Consider the following 24,087-nt stretch of genomic DNA (forward strand, 5'->3'; position numbering starts at 1 on the left):
ACATCCTTTCTGATCAAATCCATTGAGAGGATCTCTCATCAGATTGTGCTGCTTTAATATTCAGAGTTACTACAGTTATAAAAAGATCATTCATGTTTTAAACTCGGAGCTACCACCTGAAAGTCAACTTTAAATGACTGTCAAATATTACTGGACCGTATGAAGAGCTCCAACATGAAGGGATGCTGTGATCATGTTTGGTCACAGGATTATTTAGTGTTTATTGATGCTTTTATTTTGAAAGAGCTGGCTGCTTTAGGTACGGATAGGCTGGGCAGGCACCTGTGAAGGTGTTTGTTTGTTTACATGTGAGAGGAACACAGAAGACGCCGACGATCTTTGTTTGACGGCACAAAGTTTAAATAAACCTCAAAGAAATTTATTCTTGGCTGGAAAATTCAATGTTTTGATCCCTGCGTGAGATCCACTGCCTGAGCCTCAGCGTCTGTTTGATTCTCAGGCTGTTTTATTATCTGACATGAGGACAAATCTCCACCACACTCATTCAATGTACGACAACTACAAACACCTGAGAGTGTTTCCAGGTGTAAATCCCCCTGAGTACAGAGACATGAACATACAGCTCATGTTCTTCTGTTTGCTTCTACAGAGGAAGTGTTCGTCTGTTCTCATGAATCCTGAGCAAAACCTGACAAGTTTCTTTCACCTGGAGAAGAAACGGAATTTTATACACTTTGAAGTCAATGACTAAATGCAGCTCACAAGTCTTTGCTGTTTTATCTCTCGAGAACTCGTGGAGTCTCTCGTCCTGCAGCTCGTGAACTGTACCGACACTCCTACACGCTAACTTTCACCATGTTCACTCATCAGCTCCTACTTCAGCTCAAATCCTTGTTTCTGTTTGACTCAATCATCGGGAACGTCACACGATAACTTGTGGTCTCTCGGGCGCTGCTGTCCGACTGATAAAGCCCTTTAGATCCAGCTAATGAGCCTCGTGTTTCAAACGTCATCGTCCACATCGGCACCAATAATCTCCTTAAATATCCGTCTGAACTGTTGAAAACAGTCTGTGTGTTTGAGCGCGCTCAGAAAAGTGCTGTATAATAAAAGTGTATTATAGATCTATTTGACACACTGCTGGCTTCTCTGACCAACACACCACTAAACACATATTCCCAAACTGAACTGTGTGAGCGAGCAGAAAAAGCTCGGTAGGATTCAAACTTCAGACAAAGTCGTTTGTTTTGTTTTACGAGGACGTGAATCTGAAAGTGAAACATTTAGTTTCCTGTGAGAATATCAAACCTTAATAAGCCGTCATTTATAAATAAGCCGACTGTATTTATGTGTGATTTGACATCAAACAAATCACAGCTCTGAATGTGACTGTGTCTGCAGCACGCTCACAGTTCATCCCTCCATTTAGCTCACAGAGCAGGAAAGGCCTGATGCTCTGACAGGAAGGATGTTAAAGGTCTTCTCCAGACACGTCAAAGGATTTATGATCACATGACTCCAATATTGATCAGACACAATCACTGTGTGCAGCTCTGCTCCCCCATCAAACACATCAGCTTCTGTGCTTCATGGTTTTAGATCACCTCCACCTTTAGAGCACCTACATCCTGTCTCTGTCACACCTGCATCACCTGCCTCTTGTGCCCACAAACTCAACCCTCCACAGTTTGCTTGTGAAAGCAGCAGCAGAAGAAGAGGCTGCTGTCCTTCCTGTGTGTGATATGAATAAAGAGCAGCTGCAGTAAAGCCTGTTACAGTCATGTTGTTAGAGTTCAGCTTTTAACACTGTGAGAGCCCACATATCTGCAGAGTGGACATGATGCTGAAGTTTACACGGCTCTTAAATGGTGCAGGGTCAGACCACAGAGGGTCTACAAGAGAGGATGTGAGTCTGTGGAGCTCATCATTACATCTTGTGTTCATTTCTGTGTACAACAATAAAACATGTGTTCAAAAGTGTCACATTTAGTGGTCAGGAACATTCCTGGATTATTAACTCTGTTTCTCTGTGACGCTGTTTATGTCTAAACAAATGAACACCACACATTTATTTGCTCTTCAAAGGAAGGTTTTGTGTTTCTCAAGTCTTACTGATCTGCTCACGTGCCATATATACATGAAACACACGTATTAGTCCCTGTAATAATGACTCCTGTCCACACTGCTGATGAAGTAACACCTTGATGGAGCCACTACACAGTAAAAGAGGAGGACAAATATCCACAACCCGTGTTACGTCCAAAAATGCTTCCTCACGTTCAGCTGAAGATAATGTTCTGCAGTCTGAGTTCCTCCTGATGATTCTTGTGTTCTGATCGAGCTGAGAAAGATCTTAAAGTGTTGCTTAAAGAGAGGACACAATCAGAGATCTCTACAATCTTTGAAAGAAAGACAAAAAATGAGTCCAAGAAAAGTCTTCCTCAGTTTTTACTCCCCTCATGTCGCTGGATTTTTAGGCCCATTAAAGTCTCAAATAAACACTAAAAACCTTTTGATAATGTGACTTTGAATGTGATCGTTAAAGAACTGTGAGCACGTGCAGAGAGTGAGACATTAAACAGAGTGAACTCAACCTGACAGCGCCCTCTAGTGGACAAACACTGAAACAGAGACACTGTTTCTAAACTCCAAACTAAATGGGAGTAAATGTGGAGGAGGTGACGTTTGTGATCTCCTGGTTTCAGGCTCAGACAGATGAGGACGATTTCTGCACACATTTAGAAAGAACAACGTGTCGCTGTTGTTTTAATCTCTGTTTTCACTTTGAGTTCAAACCTAAAGCTGCTTTAAAGTGAGCTCTGCTTGTAGTCCACCAACACTCTGCTGCAGTGAATGAAGACAGGAAAGAAGCTACATTCCTCCCAACATGTTTGTAACCTGAGACCCTCACTGTCATTTCATGGGGATGAATCACATGTTTATATTGTCCAGTAAAAACTGCAGGTTAAAGCCTGTATGTGTCTCTATGCTACCAAAGGATTCCCATTAACTATCATTGTATATATTCAGAGTTAAAGTTTGCTCCTAGTTTTTAGTTTCTAGTTCATAAATAAAGTCCTAAAAATAGGATTCAAGTCTTTGAACATCTTCAGAGTGTCCTTGTTGATGTTTGTGATTCATGAATCACTCAGCTGCTGTAATTCTGCACTTTCACACTGATTCATAAAATACTCTCTCTCTAATGTGACTGTCTGATTACAGCTAACAAACCCTCAGAGAGCCTCTGTGTGTGTCGGAGCCACATGAGGGAGAATACAGATTTCACTTTACAACTAGTTTTATTTTCACTTCAGGCTCAAAAATAGGACTTCTTGTAAAAACTTGAGTCTCTAAATCATCATCTATTAGTGGGTTTGTGTGTGAAGTTTACTGAACTCTTTGGTTTAAAGTGAGTCTGTGTGTTTTTGTTGGACCAAACTGATCTCACAATTAACCTCAACCTGCAGTTCTTCCTGTTCTTTCCCTGAACTCTCTCTTTCTTCCTCTTTTCTCTGCAGATTCATCAAGTTCAGTCTCAGAGTTTCAGGAAAACTTTCAACTGTTCTCTCAGTTTGAAACATTTTCAGCTCCTGCAGACGAGCTGAAGACACGTAAACATCTTGAGAAACAAAAAACTCAATTTCAAGATAGAAATATGACAAAGGAAAATTCTCACCACTGATGAACACATGAATCTTCGCCTCAGTCTGGTGGTTGATCTCCTCCTGAGTGACGACACAGCGGTAGTGGTCGGTCTGGGTCACAGTAGTTTGGAGGGTGATGTCGTAGCTGCCTCCTCTTTCTGTGACCTGTGGTTCTTTAGCAGGAAGGATGTTTCTAGAACTGTCCTGCCACTCCACTTTAGGTTTAGGAGAAGCTCCATGAATCTCACACTGAAGTAATGCCTGGTTCTTTGCTTCATCAAGTATAGTGACATATGGCTTTGAAGCTGCACCTGAGAACACAATGGAAAGACAAAAAATGTAAAGACATTAGCAGCATTAGAAAGATTAAACGTGTTTTAAACATGATTTAAAGAAGTTATAAAAAAGTTGAAAAGTCTGAGTCATTATATCTTAAACACATTTAATTTCTACCTTCTTGTTTAACTCAGATTTGTGAACTTTTTAAACCTCCAACACTTTTTCTGCCTCACATCCTGAAGAAGCACAGAAACAGTGAAGACGTTTGGACAACACTTGAATCTTTGAGCTACATTTGTTGTGACCAAAATGATGTTTGAATAAAATCACATTAATTTGTCGTCTGATCGAAGGAGAATGGATCGTCACTTAAATTTCTTGAGCTGGAATGTGAAGGGTTTAAACCACCCTGTAAAAACAAAGGAAGTGTTCTCCCACATCAAACTATTTAAAACTGCTTTTTTACAAGAAACTCACATCGTAGTTCTGATGATACTCGCCTCATGTCGCGGTGGGCGGGGCAGCACTTCCACTCTACTATCCAGGCCAAAGCCAGGGGGGCTTCAATTCTTATGAACCAAAACATTCCCTTTGAGCATCATCATGTAGTGTCAGATAAAAACGGTCGTTACGTCATCGTCTCAGGGAAATGATAGAATGCAAAGGTAGTGTTCGCCAACGTGTATGCTCCAAACGTTTTGTCTCCTCCTCGCCTGACCTGAGCTCATACTCTCTCATACTTGGTGGGGATTTAAAGTGTTGGTTGGATCCTGTGCTGGATCGATCCTCTCCCAACCCTGGCATAATGAGTCAGTCTGCCTCACTTATTCACTCCTTCCTATCCAATTATGGTGTTTCTGACGCGTGGCGCCGTCTCCATTCAAACAAGAGAGAATATTCCTTCTTTTCACACGTCCATCATACCTTCTCAAGGATCGACTATTTTCTTATTGATAACCAATCGATCCCATCGGTCCGCTCCTGTGACTATCAGAGCATAGTGATATCAGACCACGCCCCACTTCTACGATCTCTGACCCTTCCTGGCCTTCCTCACATAAAAAGACATCGGCGTTTTAACTCGACCTTATGATCAGATAATGACTTGGTGAAATTTATGGAGGAGCAGATCACCTTCTTCTTCCATACAAATACTTCACCTGAAACCTCCAGCCTGACTGTTTGGGATGCTCTGAAAGCCTACCTTAGGGGACAAATTATTTCCTACACCGTGAATATGAAAAAGAGTGCCCACAAAGAACGACTAGAATGAGCCACTAAAATTACAGAAATAGATCAGCAATACGCTCTAAGAACCCAGACTTATACAAGAAGCCAGTGAACTCCTCTCGACACATCCAACTGAACGCCAACTTCTGATGAGTAAGAGTTTGTTTTGTATCCATGGTGACAAATCTGGTAAGATTTAAGCCAATCAGGTGAGAGGATTCAGAGCAAAGCGGCACATCACAAAAACTCAAATGGATGATGGCAACATGACCCAAGATCACTCCAAGATTAAAGATACATTCAGGAATTTCTACTCCCGACTTTTTAAATCGCTTAAACATCCCCACGATTTCCTCTGACAACTAAATGAGATTAGATGAGCCAATATCAAAAGAGGAGACAGCTGCTGCTCGGTAAACTTCCAGCATCATTTAATGAAGCATGTTTTACTCTCATTGCAGAGAAAGGCAAAGATCCAACAGAGTGCTCCTCCTATAGGCCAATCTCCTTCTTAAACGTTGATGCCAACATTTTGGCTAAAGTTCTGGCCCGTAGGCTGGAGGACATTTTACCATCAATCGTATCCGAGGATCAGACCGGCTTTGTCAAAAACCGCCACTCCTGTTTTAATACCCGCCGCCTATTTGACCTTCTGTACTGTCCCTCCGACCCGGTCCCCGAGTGTGTCATCTCTCTCGATGCGGAAAAACCGTTTGATGGCGTGGAGTGGAAGTACTTATTTTCTGTTGTGGGAAAATTCGGCCTCAGACCAAGCTTTATCAAGTGGATCAATGACTGTATCTTTGCCCTACTGCCTCAATCCTAACCAACTCTCAACAGTCCACTTCCGGTTATGGCGCGGTGCTGAGCAGACAGGTGTTAGGACCCCTCCGTCAAGTTCAAAGAATTTTGCAACTTAACAACCAAAACTATTTCTGACCACCATAAATTATATTGTCGAGGACAAAGTGGGTTCCAAATGCCACCGAAACCGCCAAAGCAGTCACAGAAATCTGCAAAATTAGACTCCTAGCTGCAAGTTAGCGGGGAAGCTAATGAAGAAGCTAAAGACGCTAGCATGGCTACCAGCCCAGACAGTATCTTTTCAAAGCATTTCAAGGGTTACAGTCTGATTTGAAAGCGGTGACGGTTCGTATCTCCGAAGCTGAAGACAGAGTTAGTGCTAACGAGGACAATATTACATCCCTGCTAGCTCAGAACACGACCATGAAAGCGGCCATTGAGGAGTTAACAAATAAGGTGGACGATTTGGAAAACCGCAGCCGCCGCTCGAATCTCCTTCTCGTGGGTCTCCCGGAAGGGAGGGAAGGGACTGACGTGTGCTCATTTTTGGAGAAGCGGCTGCCTGAGGTGCTTGGTGCAGGTAACTTCCCTAGACAACTACTGATAGAGAGAGCACGTAGAATTGGAAAACCCAGTGAAGCTGAAGCGCGGCCGGCGGCGCAACCCAGAGTGGTGATAATGAAACTCCTCAACTACGTGGACTAAACGCGGATTATGAGGGCTGCCAGGGTGAAGGGGCACTTACTTTTGGACAACCAAAGGATCATGCTCTTTCCAGACATCTCTGCTGACCTCCAGAAGCGAAGAAAAGTGTTCGATCAAGTGAAGAAAGAGTTGGCGTCTCTCTCCATTCCGGATCTACGCTACGGGATTGTTCACCCGGCGACACTTCTCATCACGCACGAGAGAAGACGCCACACTTTTGACACAGCAGCGGCGGCGGAGAAATTCGTACGGAAACTAAGGGATGATAATCCTGAACCCGTGGACAACTGAGGGACAACATAACAGAGTTATACCTTGGGACTTTCACGTTGCCTAAATAAATAGGTATGTTATAAATATACGGTGGATATACGACAATATTGGCATTATTTTCATCGCACAGTAATTATTTAATCACTGAGTCTATGTTTAATTGATGTTCATCTGTGTGGCATTAATCACAAACTGAATCCCGATATACTGTGGTTATGACATCATTACTGTTTAACGGAGGTTGGGGCGGGGGGGGGGGGGTTCACTCTGGCTGTCAAGTAGGCTGTTCCTCACTATGACAACAGCATGTGTGGACCAGCGTAGCTCCACAGTTGGGCTCCTGTGTGAGCTCTGTAGGATGTGTTTTCTTTGGGGGGGGTGGGTGTATTTCAGTTGGGGAAGTACACTCAGTAATGTTCCCAAGTTCCTCTTTGTTACTTTTGCATCTTTTTATGTTTGGTTTTTCTCTTCTCATGTTACTTTCTACATCAGCAGCAGCCACTTGAAGTTTATTCAGCCTGACATGATTCTGATTTTTTACTCATGACCTCTGAACTTCAGTTTACCTCCTGGAATGTAAGAGGATTCAACAAAATTGTCAAGTTAAAGCAAGTTATGAGCAGGATTCGACAGTTCAATTCCAAAATAGTTTTCCTTCAAGAGACTCATGTAACTGCAGAGGACGTGATCAGAGTGAGGAGGAGATGGTCTGCTCAGGTGTTTTCGGCTTCCTTTAGCTCACATGCACGAGGAGTAATCACTCTCATACATAAATCACTTCCTTTTGAGCTAATCAGCGTGACTGAAGGTTCTTTTGGCAGATATCTTATTGTCCAATGCTAAACTTAGTGAATGTATATGGGACAAACAGTGATAACGCAACATTTTACAGACACCTTGTCCTATCATGAGCTGCCCTGCCTGGTCATCTTATCATTGGGGGTGATTTTAATTGTGTACTACAGCCAGAGCTGGACAGATCCACTGGGTTAGACACCTCACACCCACAGACTAGAAAAGAGCTGCTTCAGTGCATAAAAGATTTTAATGTAATTGATGTGTGGAGAAGTAGACACCCAAATCAGTTCACGTTCTCCTGTTACTCCAGTACCTACCAAACCTTTTCAAGGATCGATTATTACCTAGTTTCTGCAGACCTAGAATCACTTATTACTAACTGTTGGTATGATAGCAGAATAATCTCAGGCCATGCCTCAACATTGTCTATCATCCTTCTAGATGGCGGCTTCAGACAACTTGGCTCAGAGACCCTGAATTTATAAAATGTCTTGGAGCACAAATAGATGTCTGTTCTGAAGATAACACGGATCAAACATCTGCAGCTGTGAGGTGGGAAGCCTTTACAGCTTTTATAAGAGGCCAGATGATCAGCTATACTAGCTTCAAACACAAATCTTACAGGATGGTTTTTGGAAAAACTGGAAAAATCTATCAAAGAACCTGAAACTCCAATTTGCCAAAATCCATGCCAACAGCTGATTGTGGAACTACATAAACAGAGAGCTAGATATAATGTTTTATCTGCAAATGAGGCAACAAAAAGCCTGATGAGACTAAAACAATCCTATTATGAACATGGTGAGGAAGCTGGGAAGCTATTAGCTTGGCGCATTAGACAGATACAAACAGAAAAAGCAATCAACTCAATTCAAACAAATAATGGAGAGACAACTTCTGATCCAAAGGAAATCAATCATTCTTTTCTAGAATTGTACACTTCCTTGTATAGCTCTGAGTATTCAGATTCAGCTCCAAACCTACAAAAAGAATTGTTGGATAAACTAGAATTTACTCCTCTGAGTGAAGAAATTCTGGGCTCTTTAGAGCTTGACCTTGGGACACAGGAACTGTCTGAGGCTATTAATAGCTTGAAAGGAGGAAAAAGGACCCGATGGGATTCCAATTGAAATATATCAAATCTTTAAGTCAGAACTAATACCACCCCTGCTAGATATGTCTCGAGAATCATTTGATAAAGGATCCCTTCCTCCCTCGCTGAACATTGCTGTTATTACACTATTACTTAAACCTGGGAAACCTTCAACTCAGTGTGGATCATAAAGGCCAATATCTCTCCTCAATAATGATCTTAAAATGTTATGTAAAGTACTAGCTAAGAGATTGGAGCCAATTCTACCAACAATAGTTCATCCTGACCAGAAAGGATTTGTGCAGGGGAGGCAAGGGTTTCACAACATAAGAAGAGTGCTGAACGTACTTTTTGAGAAAACTAATACCTCAGATAAAGCTACGCTGTCATTGGACGCGGAAAAGGCCTTTGACAGAATAGAATGGCAACATCTTTTTGAAGTTATGGAGAGGTTTGGTATTGGGGGTAGGTTTCTCAGATGGGTGCAGCTTCTTTACTCTAACCCACAAGCTGAGATTTTAACTAACGGGTTTACATCAACTCTATTCAAGCTCAACAGAGGAACAAGGCAGGGCTGTCCTCTGTCTCCTCTTCTATTCACTCTGGCTATTGAGCCACTAGCCATGTTTGTTCGTAAACATACAAATATATCAGGAATAAAACGAGGAGATATCGAACATGGAATTTCCCTGTATGCAGACGATGTCATGTTGTTTTGCTCAAACCTGCAGCAAACTTTACCCGCCTTACTTGACTTGATGCAAACCTTCAGTACATTTTCAGGATACAAAATAAAAAATAATAAATCTGTAATAATGTTTTTGGCGGAAAATGAAAGACTCAACCCTCCGGTTTCAACCCCATTTGTGGTATCAAAACAATTTACTTAGCTAGGTGTTCACATCACCCCTACTATCAGCCAAATTATACATGCAAATTATAATCCCCTCACAGATTCGGTCTTGCAGCTCTTAACAGGTGGAACAAACTACCCATATCCTTGATTGGGCGCATTAATGTATTAAAAATGACAATTTTGCCAAAGTTTCTGTATCTCTTCCAAGCAATACCTCGTTCTCCACAACCCTCCTTTTTCCAAGTACTAAAAAAAGCATTTTCCAATTTCATCTGGAACAACAAACGTCCAAGACTTAGACTTTCTTTGTTATATTTGCCTTATGATAGGGGTGGACTGCAGTTACCAAATCTGATGTGGTGTTTCTGGGCAGCTCAAATTAGAGCAGCTATGTTTTATTTTGTTAAGAATAACCCCCCATCATGGGTTATTATGGAACCCCAGTCAGTTGCAATCCCTTTAAACTTGTATATTTACTCTGCAGACAGGAAAAAGTTAATCAAACAAACAAAGAATCCTTTTGTGAGGAACACTATAATGGTATGGTATAGTGCTGTTCTGCATCTGGGGGAGGGTAAACAGCTATCTCATTTTACGCCACTTTTTGGTGATGATGATTTTCGACCAGGCAGGGCGGACCCTGGATTTAAGTTCTGGGCTAGTAAGGGTGCAGCAAAGGTGTCCGACCTTTACAAGGATAATAAATTGATGTCATTTCAGGAACTTCAAGCTACATACAACATTCCCAATAAGCACTTTTTTAAATATCTTCAGCTCAGAAGTTTTATAATGTCCAGGCAAAACAACAGCTTAGAGCGTCCTCATCTTTCTTCCCTAGAGGGCATTATTTGAGATAATCTGGAGTCCAAGGGACAGGTGTCTTTACTGTATAACTTGTTTGTTAAAACATGTAAAGAATCTTCAAGAAATCTTCTTCAGGCTTGGAGAGGGGATTTACAGATCAATATAACAGTTGAGGAATGGTCAGTGGCATGCTCCTTAGTTCAAACTCAAACAGTTAATACACACTCCAAACTACTACAGTACAAATGGCTTACCAGACGGTACATTACTCCAGTGAAGGTGCATCACTTTAACCCAAATATTCCTGACACGTGTAATAAATGTGGTGTCCACAAGGGGTCTCTTCTTCACTGTTTGTGGGAATGCCCACTGATAATCTGCTTCTGGGAAAAGGTGTGAGACTCCTGCAGTCAAATGATCAGTAAAAAGGTGCCTCTTGACCCTAAATTGTGTATTCTTAATATTTATCCTGATGATTTTGTACTTTCAAATGATGTCAAATATCTGCTCAATGTTTGTTTCCTGGAAGCCAAACGATGTATCGCTCGCTCGTGGAAGAAACAAACAACCTGTGGAGTCTCTCAGTGGTTGAAAGGAGTGACTCTCTTTCTTGCTCTTGAAAGGATAAGCTATTTCTCCACAAACTAACTTGACAAGTTTTGGAAAGTATGGACGATTTTCTACAAGTTCCTGGAGGGTAATGATAAACAAAATGAGGTTTGGACTAATGAACAGATCTGACTGTCAGTAAGGCTGCTATGTTTTTATTTTTATATATTTAGTTTTCTTTACCTTTGTTTCCTCTTTTGGTTTCATGGTGTGTGTACTGTTTAGCTGTACACTGTTTATGCTTCATTATAAAAGATAATAAAGTGATGGTTTAAAAAAAAAAACTCTCAACAGTCACAACCCTTCAACCTCCAAAGGGGTACTCGCCAAGGATGCCCCTTAAGCCCACTACTTTGTTAATATCAATCCCGGAGACCTCCCCACCCCCCCATGCTGTCACTACTCAACCAATTCGGCCAGTATCAGACACGGCACTTATCAGAATCATAGACTGTATAAATAATGGACGTAGTCTCAGTGACGTCCCCCATTGGTTTCTGAAGAAGCATTTGGAAGCCCGAATTGCGCCGCCGCTGGGGGTCGCCATATTGGAAATGCCAGAGACGTCTAATCTAGAGACGGGCAAAGAGGCGGAGCGCGACCGAGCTAAAGCCTATGGCTGAGCTTGATGGGCGGGCCGCATGAATCAGCCAGCTACGGCTATGAAGCTAGGCTATATGCTCCTCAGCGTAGCTAACGGTTATTATCCATAGACTGTATAAATCATGAATGAGCTGGTTTGACTTTCCCAGGAGGAGATTCTGTCGGTGACTGACTGCAGGTGTTTAGTTATCAGACTAAAGAAGTAGCGGACTCGCTGCTCGCTCGCCCGGTGAGAGAGCGGCGAGCCGACACGTAACGGGAAACGTAAAAGAACCGGTCTCTTCATCACTACGGTCCGCTGTAATCTCTCCGGGGAAACGCCAACAACTCCTGACTCCTATTTACTGACCGACGATTAAATAAATAAACACTGCACAGGCTAACAAGCAGCTAAAGGGAGCACAGTATACCTTCTACTTAGTGCTAAAAATATTTCAATACAATAACACTAGCATTTAACTCACCGAAAAGCTGGAGCTCAGACTTCTTGCAAGGCCATAAAGTTCCATAAATCCCACAGAGAGATTATTTGTCCAAACTTTGAATGAAAAAATCCCCAAAAGTCTTCAACAACACAAACAGGTGAAGTTAAGCTCAGTGTCTGTGTCTGTGTTGACGTCTGGCAGACAGCCAGCAGGATCCACCTGTCAATCAAGTGATCCGGCCCCTATGATTTAAGGCTTAATATAATTAAAACGAGTATGTTATAAAAAAATTCACCCCCCGTACAGATATTTTGAACAATAAAATTAGCTATTTATAACAAAACCGTTTTTTGTACCAGGCTGTAAACATGTTTATTTCTGCTGTAAAAATGGGCATTTTCCCACCTGCTGTAATGTTATTTCTTGTGTTCTGGAGCCTCAAGTGGCCACTCGAGGAACTGCAGTTTTCTGCACTTCCGCATTGGCTTCATTTTTCAACACCGGAGGTTGCCGCTTGATCAGAATATAACCTCCCCTTTAAGAATGTGAAAAATCTATTTACTTAGGGCCCGATCAGACAGAAGAGGCGCACTGCACTGCCTTTATGTGAAAGTAAACACCCGATCAGACAGAGCGCGTTTTAGCAGCTGCTTTTTTTCCCTACTGTTGTTAAGGCAACCACCGAATCATTAGCTGTCATTAACCTAACCGTTACATTGTAAACTGACAGAAGGCTCGCCTCTCCTTTCATCCGATTGGACAATGAGAAAAAACGCCCATGACGTCGGCCGCTTTTCTGCTTTGAGTTGAAGTTTTTTCAACTCGAGGCGCTCAGAGCGTTTCCTCAAAAACGCGAGGCGCACAGAGCGGAAAAAAGCGCGGCGCTCTGCAAAGCAAAAGCAGCGCGCGAAAAGCCTCTCATTGAAAACAATGACTCCTGCAGTCAAATGATCAGTAAAAAGGTGCCTCTTGACTAAATTGTGTATTCTTAATATTTATCCTGATGATTTTGTACTTTCAAATGATGTCAAATATCTGCTCAATGTTTGTTTCCTGGAAGCCAAACGATGTATCGCTCGCTCGTGGAAGAAACAAACAACCTGTGGAGTCTCTCAGTGGTTGAAAGGAGTGACTCTCTTTCTTGCTCTTGAAAGGATAAGCTATTTCTCCACAAACTAACTTGACAAGTTTTGGAAAGTATGGACGATTTTCTACAAGTTCCTGGAGGGTAATGATAAACAAAATGAGGTTTGGACTAATGAACAGATCTGACTGTCAGTAAGGCTGCTATGTTTTTATTTATTTATTTATTATTTTCTTTACCTTTGTTTCCTCTTTTGGTTTTCATGGTGTGTGTACTGTTTAGCTGTACACTGTTTATGCTTCATTATAAAAGATAATAAAGTGATGGTTTAAAAAAAACAGTCACAACCCTTCAACCTCCAAAGGGGTACTCGCCAAGGGTGCCCCTTAAGCCCACTACTTTGTTACTATCAAGCCCGGAGACCTCCCCACCCCCCCATGCTGTCACTGCTCAACCAATTCGGCCAGGCGTAAAACGCGAGGCGCACCGCACTGCCTTTTTGTGAAAGTAAACACCCGATCAGACAGAGAGCGTTTTAGCAGCTGCTTTTTTTCCCTACTGTTGTTAAGGCAACCACCGAATCATTAGCTGTCATTAACCTGTTACATTGTAAACTGACAGAAGGCCCGCCTCTCCTTTCATCTGATTGGACAGTCAGAAAAAACGCCCATGACGTCGGGCGCTTTTCTGCTTTGAGTTGAAGTTTTTTGGACTCGAGGCGCTCGGAGCGTTTCCTCAAAAACGCGAGGCGCACAGAGCAGAAAAAAGCGCGGCGCTCTGCAAAGCAAAAGCAGCGCGCGAAAAGCCTCTCATTGAAAACAATGACAAAAAAGCCCCCAGCTGCTAAAACGCGTCCTGTCTGATCGGGCCCTTACCTTGGTGTTACAGTCACAAGAAAACATAAGTGTCTGTTTAAAGAAAATGTCCTCACTCTGTTAAGTCCTGTGAAACAGTGCCTAACGCAGTGCTCACCCCTATCTGCATCTCTGGTGGGCTGAATTAACTCTGTCAAAATGAATATTCTCCCTAAATTCTTCTATCTTTTTCAATCCAACCTTCATTCCTACATTTCTCTTTGACTCTCTAGACTCAGTTATATCGTCCTACTTATGGAAGGGCAAGCGCCCTCGACTAAACAAAGCCCATCTTCAAAAATCTAAACGTGACGGCCGCATGGCGCTGCCTAATTTCAGCTTCTATTACTGGGCGGCTAATATACGCTCTCTCACGTTTTGGTCACACTTTCATAACCGAGCTCTCTGTCCAGCATGGGTGGCAATGGAGGTGAGTTCTGCCCAAAACCTCTCCATCCCAGCACTGCTTAGATTCTCACTCCCTTTTCCCCCAATTAAATCAATTGATTATGGATTATAGAGTATGGGTTCAGTTCAGAAAACACATGGCTTTTCTCTCTCAAGTCCTGTTTTATCCAACCATCTTTTTCAGCCTTCCTCACTTGATTCTGCGTTTCAGGAATGGCACAGAAAGGGTATCGAGCGTTTTAAAGATCTTTTTATCAATAACAGCTTTGCAACATTTGAACAACTCTCTGAAAAGTTTAACCTACCTAACACCCACTTTTTTAGGTACCTGCAAACCAGACACTTTCTCCATTCTCTGATACCAAGTTTCCCTGAGGCATCTGATACCGTTGACACTTTTCTTGGTCTACATCCGTCACGTAAAGGTTTAATATCTATCATATATGACAAGCTGGCAGGTGTAAGACATGCCCCTCTCCACAACATTAAAACTGCCTGGGAGCTGGATTTGAACCTCTCACTGACGGACGACGTTTGAGATTCAATCTTCAAGCTGGTTAATTCAACATCCCTTTGTGCCCGTCACTGTCTCTTACAGTTTAAGGTCGTGCATAGGGCCCATGTGTCCACAGTCAAACTATCTCGTATGTACCCGGATGTGAATCCCTGCTGTGACAAATGTAAGGGAGGTGAGGCCTCCCTCATCCACATGTTCTGGACGTGTCCTAGTCTGGAAAAATACTGGAGAGACGTTTTTCAAACCTTATCCACAATCCTGAATTTTGACCGAGCACCTGACCCTCTGGTCGCCCTTTTTGGCACAACTGGAGAGGAAGACGTGCGCCTAACGCCAGTCGGGCGCCGCATGCTGTCGTTCGCCTCCCTTTTGGCCAGGCGTGCAGTATTACTAAGATGGAAGGATGCTGCCCCGCCCATCCACGCTCACTGGCTGAGGGACGTTATGTCCTGTCTAAACCTTGAAAAGATCCACTACTCAGTTTGTAACTCAAATATTAAGTTCCAAAGGGTGTGGGGACCTTTCCTGAAATACTTTCAGAACCTCCAGTCAAACTAAAGGTGTATATCCTGACTCTCTTTTTGTCTGCTGTCATTCTGTTGATTTCTGGCAGTAACATTCTGTATATTGTTTCTGTGAATGACGGTGGGTTGTCCTAGACTGCCACCTGGTGGTCAGTCATTGGTGGTGTAGCGTCAGCTGAGCGGCGCGATGGTAGATAAAGGGGGAGGCAATTAGGTGGTGTAATCTTCACCTGTGTACCTCTTCACCGCCTGTGCTCTCACCTATTGTCTCCTCTGGTTTGGCGTGGCGTTGGTGCTGCTCAGTTTCTCCTGCGGTTGGCAACCTTTCACGGGTTATACCGAGTAAGTTTTCCCCCTTTTTAATGCTGTTTGTAATTATACACGATCTCTGTCATGTCGATTGTGTCGCTGCGGTTTGTAATATCGGGCTCATGTGCCATTGTTGTTGGGTTTGTTAGGAAGCAGACGGTCTCCAGAAGGCATCACCTTTGACCTTTCCTAATAATTAGCCCCCTTGGTAGTGGAACGAGGTGTGTCGTCCTCAATGTCTGTGTGTTTATAAATCCTTGGGATGTTTTTCTCTTTATTTCTGAGTGATGCAGCTTACACAAGTTGATAATGAGTTATTGGTTGAATTTAAACAACCATTATTGTTTTGTCTAATTCATGTATTTTTATTATTATTATTTTTCTGTCTATTAAATTGTGGTTCATTGCATCTATGGATTTCAGAGTACCTAAAATCTGAATGTGGAATTCATGCTCAGTAAAGTTTTGTTTGTCCAATATTAATTATGAAGCTGTAAATGAAATAGTTGCATGTATATTAACACTAACCCTTTTTCCTCTTTTTCCTGTATTTCTTATCTATAGTTTTCACGGTGCACCATAAGCAACTAAATTTAAGCACCAGTATGAAACTCTCCGCCTCATTCATTGGGACCAAGGGCCAGCTACAGTTTATCACGTGCTGAACCCTCCTTCTTTTATGTTCTTTTATTTAACCTTATATTTACCCTGTTTTCCTTCTCTTTTCTAAATATACAACCCGACTTTCAGCACTTTCCTAATTTCCTCCTGAGACGAAATAGGCTTCCCTTTGACACACGGGACTCCGGCTGGTAGTTGGGGCTAGTGGGGGTGAGGGATGATCGCTTCGAGTTTATAAGTCGTGCTCTCTTGCTATGGATGCGCTTTGTTTGATCACATCTGTTGTGCACTTCAGAAAACTCACTGTGTGTAATTTGCTTAATTGTTTAAAACTCAATAAAAAGTCGTCTGATGTGTCGACAATATTTTCTATGAAACCAAAGTTATAATAAACTGTGTGTTAAAATATGAGTCATGGGGTCTTTAACAGCATGTTCACATCTCGTGTTATCAGAGCTTAACTATGACACAAACACTCAGTGGTCACTTTGTCAGGTACACCTGCATCATCTCCTGCAATCCAACACACCTGTAGTTTAATCCCTGAGCTCATGTTAGTGCTGCTGTTGTTCTGGACTGCATTATATTCACATGTGTTTCTAATATTCGGACTGTCTCATGTTTGTAACCAGAGGAGCCAAACATGAGAAACAGCTCTCAGTATGATGGAGTCAAGAGCAACATCACCTTTACCTGTGACCTCAGTCACAAATATATCAACACATTTACACATTTACAACAAAGTCAACACAAACTGAACATTAGAAACTTGGTAAAGGTCCAACTGATGACACAACTGTTGGATTTTATTGCATTAGATTGTATTTGTTGTCTCTTCCATGAAGCTGATCTGATACAGAGCGCTGCAGGCGTAGGAATACAACATCCAGCCAACATCTGCAGCAGCGTCCAATCAGAAAGCCCTCAACAACGTAACCATGGAGATCATTTCAGCCTGACGAGCTGCAGCTAAACTTAGAAGAACTAAGTTTAAAGTGTCCGAGTGAAACATTAAAGTCAGATACTAACACTGTGTAAAGGAGCAGCAGCTGTTTGTTTCTGTCTTTAGATGCATGTTTGCAGGAATGTGTTAGTTTGACAATAATATGTGTTCATGCAGTTTACACTGAGAGGGAAATATGCTGCACAACACACACAACTGGGCCTTTCAATGTTACATTATTATTGTCATAACTTATTATTATATTATTGTGTGAACTATCATCCAACAGTCCTTTAAGTGTCATGTTAAATCATGTTATATCTCCTCTTCTCCTCACTGTCAGCTGCTCATATTTTGTGTTTCTGGATCAAACTAGTTTAGTCAGTTGGTTCAATCAGCTGCACAGTTACACCTGGTAGTTAGTGTGAGGGACAGTTTATAAGGTTAACTACATTTCTGTAAAAAAATATTGATCTAAAACTTTTTTAAAGAGCAAATGAAACACTGTGAATGTAACTGTACGTCATGTACAGCACATTTAGTCGTGTATAATCATGTTGTCACATTGTCACAGAGAAAAAAAACAATGTTGTAAATGCTCCTTATATGTGAATTCAGATTAAACATAAGGTTGATTTGTGCCTGTATTTGATCAGGTGAATTTGACTATTGGCATTTCTATTGTTTTATCTTAGTTAGTGTATTAGTTGGTTCGTGTTTATTCAACACAAATGCCTGTAAGACTGACAATACAGAAGACACAACAGCTAGCTATAAAAAGCACACAGCAGTTTAATGTCTCTGATCCCAAAATTTACCACCACACTCCAGTGATTCCTGTCATTTCTCTCCAGACTCTCTCATGCTTCATCTTATCTCTGTACTTGTACACTCTGTAAAACTTTTTCACTCATATTTTCAACTTGTGTAACTTTGCAATCAGTCTGAACACAGATATTTATTTTTTTTAACTGATAACACAGAAACATTTAGATTATTTGAATGTAAAAATACTACTGTAGAGAAATCTTACCGCTGACGTGAACGTAAATCTTCGCCTCAGTCTGGTGGTTGATCTCCTCCTGAGTGACGACACAGCGGTAGTGGTCGGTCTGGGTCACAGTAGTTTGGAGGATGATGTCGTAGCTGCCTCCTCTTTCTGTGACCTGTGGTTCTTTAGCATGAAGGATGTTTCCAGAACTGTCCTGCCACTCCACTTTAGGTTTAGGAGAAGCTGCATGAACCTCACACTGCAGCAGAGACCAGTCCTTTGTTTGATCAAGTGTAGTAACAGACGGCTTGGGAGTCGCACCTGTGAAAACAGTGTAAATTAATTAACAATTAATGACCAATTACTGATAAAGGACAAACATACAAATGTAACACTGTGATGATTTTTGTTCATCTCTTCCCTGCTAGTAAATGAGGATTACAGTGAAAAACATCAGAAAGAAGAAGCAGAAATTAAAAGAACTCAAGCTTTCGTTTCACATCCCAGAACTGTAACATAGGACACAGTCTCAGACACATTTAACCTCTACCAAAAGTTAACTAAAGTTTCACTAACTATTTCTGAGGACAGGACAGATGCAAAGATACGGTACAGGTATTTGGACTACACTTGAGTCTTGATTTTAGGGATATCATTGCCATAACAATGTAAGGTATAAACTTATGCTGTATTTTAGTCTATACTGCTTATAATGATGCAGCCCTGCAGTAACTCCTCCCTTCATGAAGGTTATAATGTTCTGCTTTGTTCAAACTATCATAGAAGGAGGTTGATTTGCATTTATGTTCATTTAGGAGTCTGCAGTTATTGATGCTGTAAAACTGTATAGTTACACTAACAGCCGTATATTAATTTGTCCACCCTAATAAATCACTGAGGATAAAGAGACAATAGTTGTAAAATTAACAAGCTCTTTATTTCAGATACGCACCCCTAAATACTGGATTCATTTTGGCACAGGTGACCTTTATAAGCATTAGGTATCAACCGGAAGTGGCCAATTCAATATTTCTAGATATTATGAAACAAGGAATTTCTTATAAAAGTTTTCATATGTCATAAAAACTTGTATGAACTGAAAATATTCTGGTATTCATTGTATGTGATGAGTTACAGAACATGAGAGGTGATGTAGAGATCAGTGATGTCATCATCATCAGGACTCACCTGGGATGTTTTCCTCTGACCTGTCCTTTAAGATAACACCTGAAAGGAAAAACAAACGTATGTTAGAGTAAAGTTTTATCAACTTCATTTTGTGGACAAATATAAGTGTTCTCACTTCATTAACCAAACACTGAAATTTGATGTGCAGAAGAACACTATCTGTAATGTGCTGCATGTGTGATAGAGAGGTGATCTCTCCAGATGTGGCTGCAGCTCTGTGGGGATGAGGACCATCTGGGACTCTTCAACCGTCTCTAACTGTTTAATGAAAGAACTCACCAACAACAAGCTGAATGTGGAATTCTTGGCTCGGCTGAAGACGTGGAAAAATACAGGTGTAGTTTCCACTGTCAGCCGCCTTCGTCTTTCTGATCATTATGGAGGCGTTGCCGTTCTTCAGTTCTTCTGGAAAATGTGAGACTCGACCTTCAAACTGTTCATCTTGACCTGCACGGCCCTTACTGTAAATAACACCAGCATCATACATGAACACCTCCTTGTGACCGTCTTTCTTCCAGTCAAACAGCTTTGACTCGATGTTCTCCTTGGTGCTGAGGGAACACTTTAAAACAACATCACTGTCTTCTTTCACCACCACTGGCCCTGGAAGATAAACACATGGATTCATCAGTTTGTTTACATGCAGGAAGAAATAAGCCCAAACAGATTTATGGAAGTTTGTGTTACAACAAAATGTCAGCTTATGATACAACAATAAACTTCTTTCTCTGGTTCTTATTTTATTATAATTCTTATTTCCTTCTCAATTAAATACATTTTATATTATGTAAATATAAAGGTTTATAAATATCAGCGTCCATAGTAGAGTGATGCTGCAGTTTTCTCTCTGCAGGATGGAGGTGACGCCCCGCACATCCACTCCGAGAGATGCTCAACATCATCACACTGCGCATGTCTATTAAACGGCTGTAATTTACCAGAAACAGGCTGTAATTTAATTACAGAATCAGTATTTTAGGGGATGATGTCTAAATATTTATCTGTGCAAATTTTTAGCACAAACACAAATTTCAAACTGTGTTAATGTGATCTTTTTTCTTTTTTCTAAATGAAACTAAATGCTGATGCTAACAGGCGCAGGTGCTAACGTTATCTACCCACCACTGATAAACTTCGTAGTTTTCTGTTTCATGTTTCATGTTTACATTAAGTGGTACAATATCTTTTCATCCATTTAAATATAAAACAATTCCGTGTAAATATCAGCCGTTAGTTTTCTTACCGTTTCCATCAGCAAACGTTTTTCCAGACCGAGTCACGAGACAGAGACACACGAGAGGAAGAAGCTTCATGGTTGTCGATGTCTCCTGAAGATGAAACATCACTTTAACATCACTGTAACGTCAATAACGGACATTTAAACGCCTCGGCCTGCGCGAGCTAAAATCAAACACATTTAGTACTCAACATCACTTCCGGGAAACATCCTTCACAATAAAAGCGTCATTCAAGTTAACTAAATCATGACTGGACAAAAACTGTCAAGGATACTGTATGTTAAAGTGGTGGAATAAGTAGTCAGATCATTTACTTCAGTTAAAGTACTAAAACCACACTGTAAGTACTCTACAACAAGTATTAAAGTCAGCTAAATAAACCAAAAGTAAAACATATTAAAGTAAACTTTGTGCAGTAAAATGGTAACTCTCAGTGTTTAACTGTTATATGTGATGTTTTAATATTTCTGCTGCATTGATGTGTTTGTTGCATTTTACGGCTTTAAATATTTATTTCCATCAAACACAGTCAGAACACACAGTTTGACATGTTTCATGTTTTATTCAAACGTTTGTATAGAAATGATGAAGCTCTGCCTGAAATGACATGAAACCCTACAAGAGCTTCATCAGTCAGCAGCATAAACAGACATGAACTGTCAGATATAGAGCACAATGCAAACATCACAGTCAACAACAGTAAACACTCAGAGTCCAGTTGATTAGGTACACCTGGCTAACACTAATGCAGGCTAATACAACAGTGCTGTAATAAATGATGAAGGTTATAATGTTCAGTGTTGAGCTCAGTCTAACTGTACTGCATTAAACAGTGTTTCTGTTATTGAGCCGCCCTCATTGATATAAATGTGGACGACTAAATAATAAAAACAGCGTCAGTATGAGGCAGCACAGTTCAACATCAAACTACATCCTCCAGAAACTGAACATGATCACCTCCATGAAGGAGAAGTTATTACAGCACTGCTGTATTAGCCTGCGTTAGCTTTAGCATTAGCATCAGCTCGGTGTACCTAATAAACCGGACTCTGAGTGTGTAGTTCAGTGTGTAACTGTACCTGACACACTCTGGCTGAGCACCTGAAGAAATAAAAAGAAGCAACACATGCTCGTCCCAAATAATGTCAACAACACAAATATGTCAATAAAAAAATAAGTCACATTATATTTGACTTTAGCTGCTAAATATTCACATGTATTTACAGCGTAAAAGAAGGGCTTTTATTTTCTTAACGTCCATGTCGAGCTCAGTTTGGACCTTTAAGAACTAAAAGCAGCCTGATAACGTTTGGTTTATAGACTGCAGTTAGTAAGTGTCACACACACACTTAAAACAAGTTTGGGGTTCAGTGTGTTGCTCAAGGACACTTCAACGTGTTGGACAGGAGGAGTCGGGATTGAACCACCGACCCTCTGATTGATGGACGGTCTTTGCTCAGTATGAGCTGATTTTCTGTTATGTTGTCTGGACTGTTACAGTTCTCTTTATTCAGGCCTCAGACAGAAGTCTATAAGAACTTTTGTGTTTTTATTCTGGTTTAAAAACAGAAAAGATTTGAGAGCAAAACTTTCACACTGAAAGCAAAAAATAGATTTGAGCCAAAAAGTCAAAACTGCACTCAATTTATATGCAAGTAAATAAATGTGTGATTTAAAATGTATTCGTGAAAATAAACTCTTTGTTTGCCAGTTTTGTTTGCAGTTGAGCTGAATTTGTGGGCGGGACCAACACTGAAAGACGCGTCTCAATTGGCCAGTCTCGATCAGAGAGACACTCTGCAACATCCACCGTTAGTTTACCAGAGAGAAAGTCTGAAGAACATGGAGGAGACGAAGTGGAAGAGGACAAGACGTAAAATCAATGAGCAGGTTTATTTATACACAACTTCTGTCTTAGTCATAGATACACTGTCAGGCTGGAGAATGTTTCAGCTGAACTTAAAAGAAAACGGGATTCAAGAGCAAAACTTTGTGATTTGCAAACTAAAGTTTTAATTGTCAAACAAAAAGTATTTTTTCCATCAGGACATTTTCATTAAAACAATATTTTTTTCACTGGCAGTGTCAAAATGTTTGCTCTCAAACTATTCAGTTAGATTGTAAAATAAAAACACTAAAGTCACCTCACAGAAGTCTCTCGTCGGCCTCCAGCTCATCAAACATGCTGCTGCTCAGATTTGACCTCATTATAGGAGAAGAAAACACAAACAGAAACTTCCATTCTTCACTCGCTGCCTGTGAGATTTACAGTTTCACATTTCAGAACAAAGCTCAGAAATACATCACAGACATTTGAACTTTTTCTGAGACCATCAGGCTGTTCTGGTCCGAGCTCCTCAGCTTTGAACACGTTTATAAAACTGGCTTTTATTGGAAGTTTACTTTAATCAGGTCCAAAATCAGTGCATAAGTATAAAAGAGACGCAAATATCATCAGAAAGATTTAAAAAGAACAAAAGAAACACAGAACAGAGTGCAAGAAATCATTATTCTTCCTCAACAACATTCAGACAATCATTTTGCTTTGAAAGCTTCACAAGAGTTAAACTCAGAGTTCATTTATTCTCACTGAACAGAATGATTCATTAATATCACTTCTGTCAGCATTTAAGGCCACTTTCTCTCTTCTGTTGTCACCTCGTTAACTCCAATCTGTCTCTGACCTCTGTCTCATCCCGATCACAGTACAGGTGCTCCAGCTTTTATTGTGAAGGACTGACAGTGTTGCATGTTAAGGTGCAAGGTGGTGTATAAAAATGTTCTGTGTTGTTGTTACATATAAATCTCAAAGAGCGACAGTATGCTGTAATGAAGAGATAAGTTTAGATCTTAGATAAATGTTCTGACAGTATAAAACTATTTTCCACTCTTTTGGTGGATTTTAAAAAACAGCTACGCTTAAAAAAACGACTTCCTTCAGTTTTTGTCTGAACACATCTGAAGGTAAAAGTCCAGTTACATAAACATGTGGTGCAAATTTCAACACAATTTCCATAAATTGGCATCCTGCCTGAAGTAAGTGAGGAGCAGCCAAAATGTCCTCACCATCACACAGCACGGTCTGAACCTCAGACTGGTTCTCACACAGTTTAACAACAACACACACAAACTGGAGCAGCCGACTTCACAGCACATGTAAAGCTGGTCGTCTTGATCAGTTGGTTTCTATGTATTATCAGGCGTCTGTTTGAGGGACTGCTGTCCTTCCTGTAGGATCAAAGGAATTAGAGTCAAAGTTCTATTCAAGACAATCACAACTGACTCCATCGACTCTGAGTGTAAACACAAGCTGAATACTGCACGAC

General features: G+C 41.0%; 2 protein-coding genes across 2 annotated transcripts in view; both read right to left on the bottom strand.

Annotated features, from left to right (window-relative positions):
- Positions 1-2,500: 2,500 nt before the first annotated feature.
- LOC138605281 (CD276 antigen homolog) lies at positions 2,501-20,893 on the bottom strand. Its single transcript, XM_069677427.1, has 5 exons — positions 20,767-20,893; positions 19,803-20,126; positions 18,378-18,656; positions 3,638-3,916; positions 2,501-2,508 (listed from the first exon to the last, which is right to left on the bottom strand). The coding sequence occupies exons 1-5, from the start codon at positions 20,864-20,866 to the stop codon at positions 2,501-2,503; spliced, it is 990 nt and encodes a 329-aa protein (XP_069533528.1). The 5' UTR covers positions 20,867-20,893.
- A 410-nt stretch (positions 20,894-21,303) lies between these two features.
- The window catches only part of LOC138605318 (CD276 antigen-like), a 54,636-nt gene continuing 51,852 nt past the window's right edge, over positions 21,304-24,087 (bottom strand). Inside the window, exon 8 of the mRNA XM_069677479.1 lies at positions 21,304-23,989. Within this exon, the coding sequence (XP_069533580.1) occupies positions 23,958-23,989 (32 nt within the window). The 3' untranslated portion in view covers positions 21,304-23,957. The remainder of the gene's footprint in view (positions 23,990-24,087) is intronic.

The sequence above is a fragment of the Semicossyphus pulcher genome, unplaced genomic scaffold (assembly GCF_022749685.1).
Source record: "Semicossyphus pulcher isolate SPU_LCO1_2020_fin unplaced genomic scaffold, fSemPul1.0.p SCAF_3, whole genome shotgun sequence".
Classification (NCBI taxonomy): Eukaryota; Metazoa; Chordata; class Actinopteri; order Labriformes; family Labridae; genus Semicossyphus; species Semicossyphus pulcher.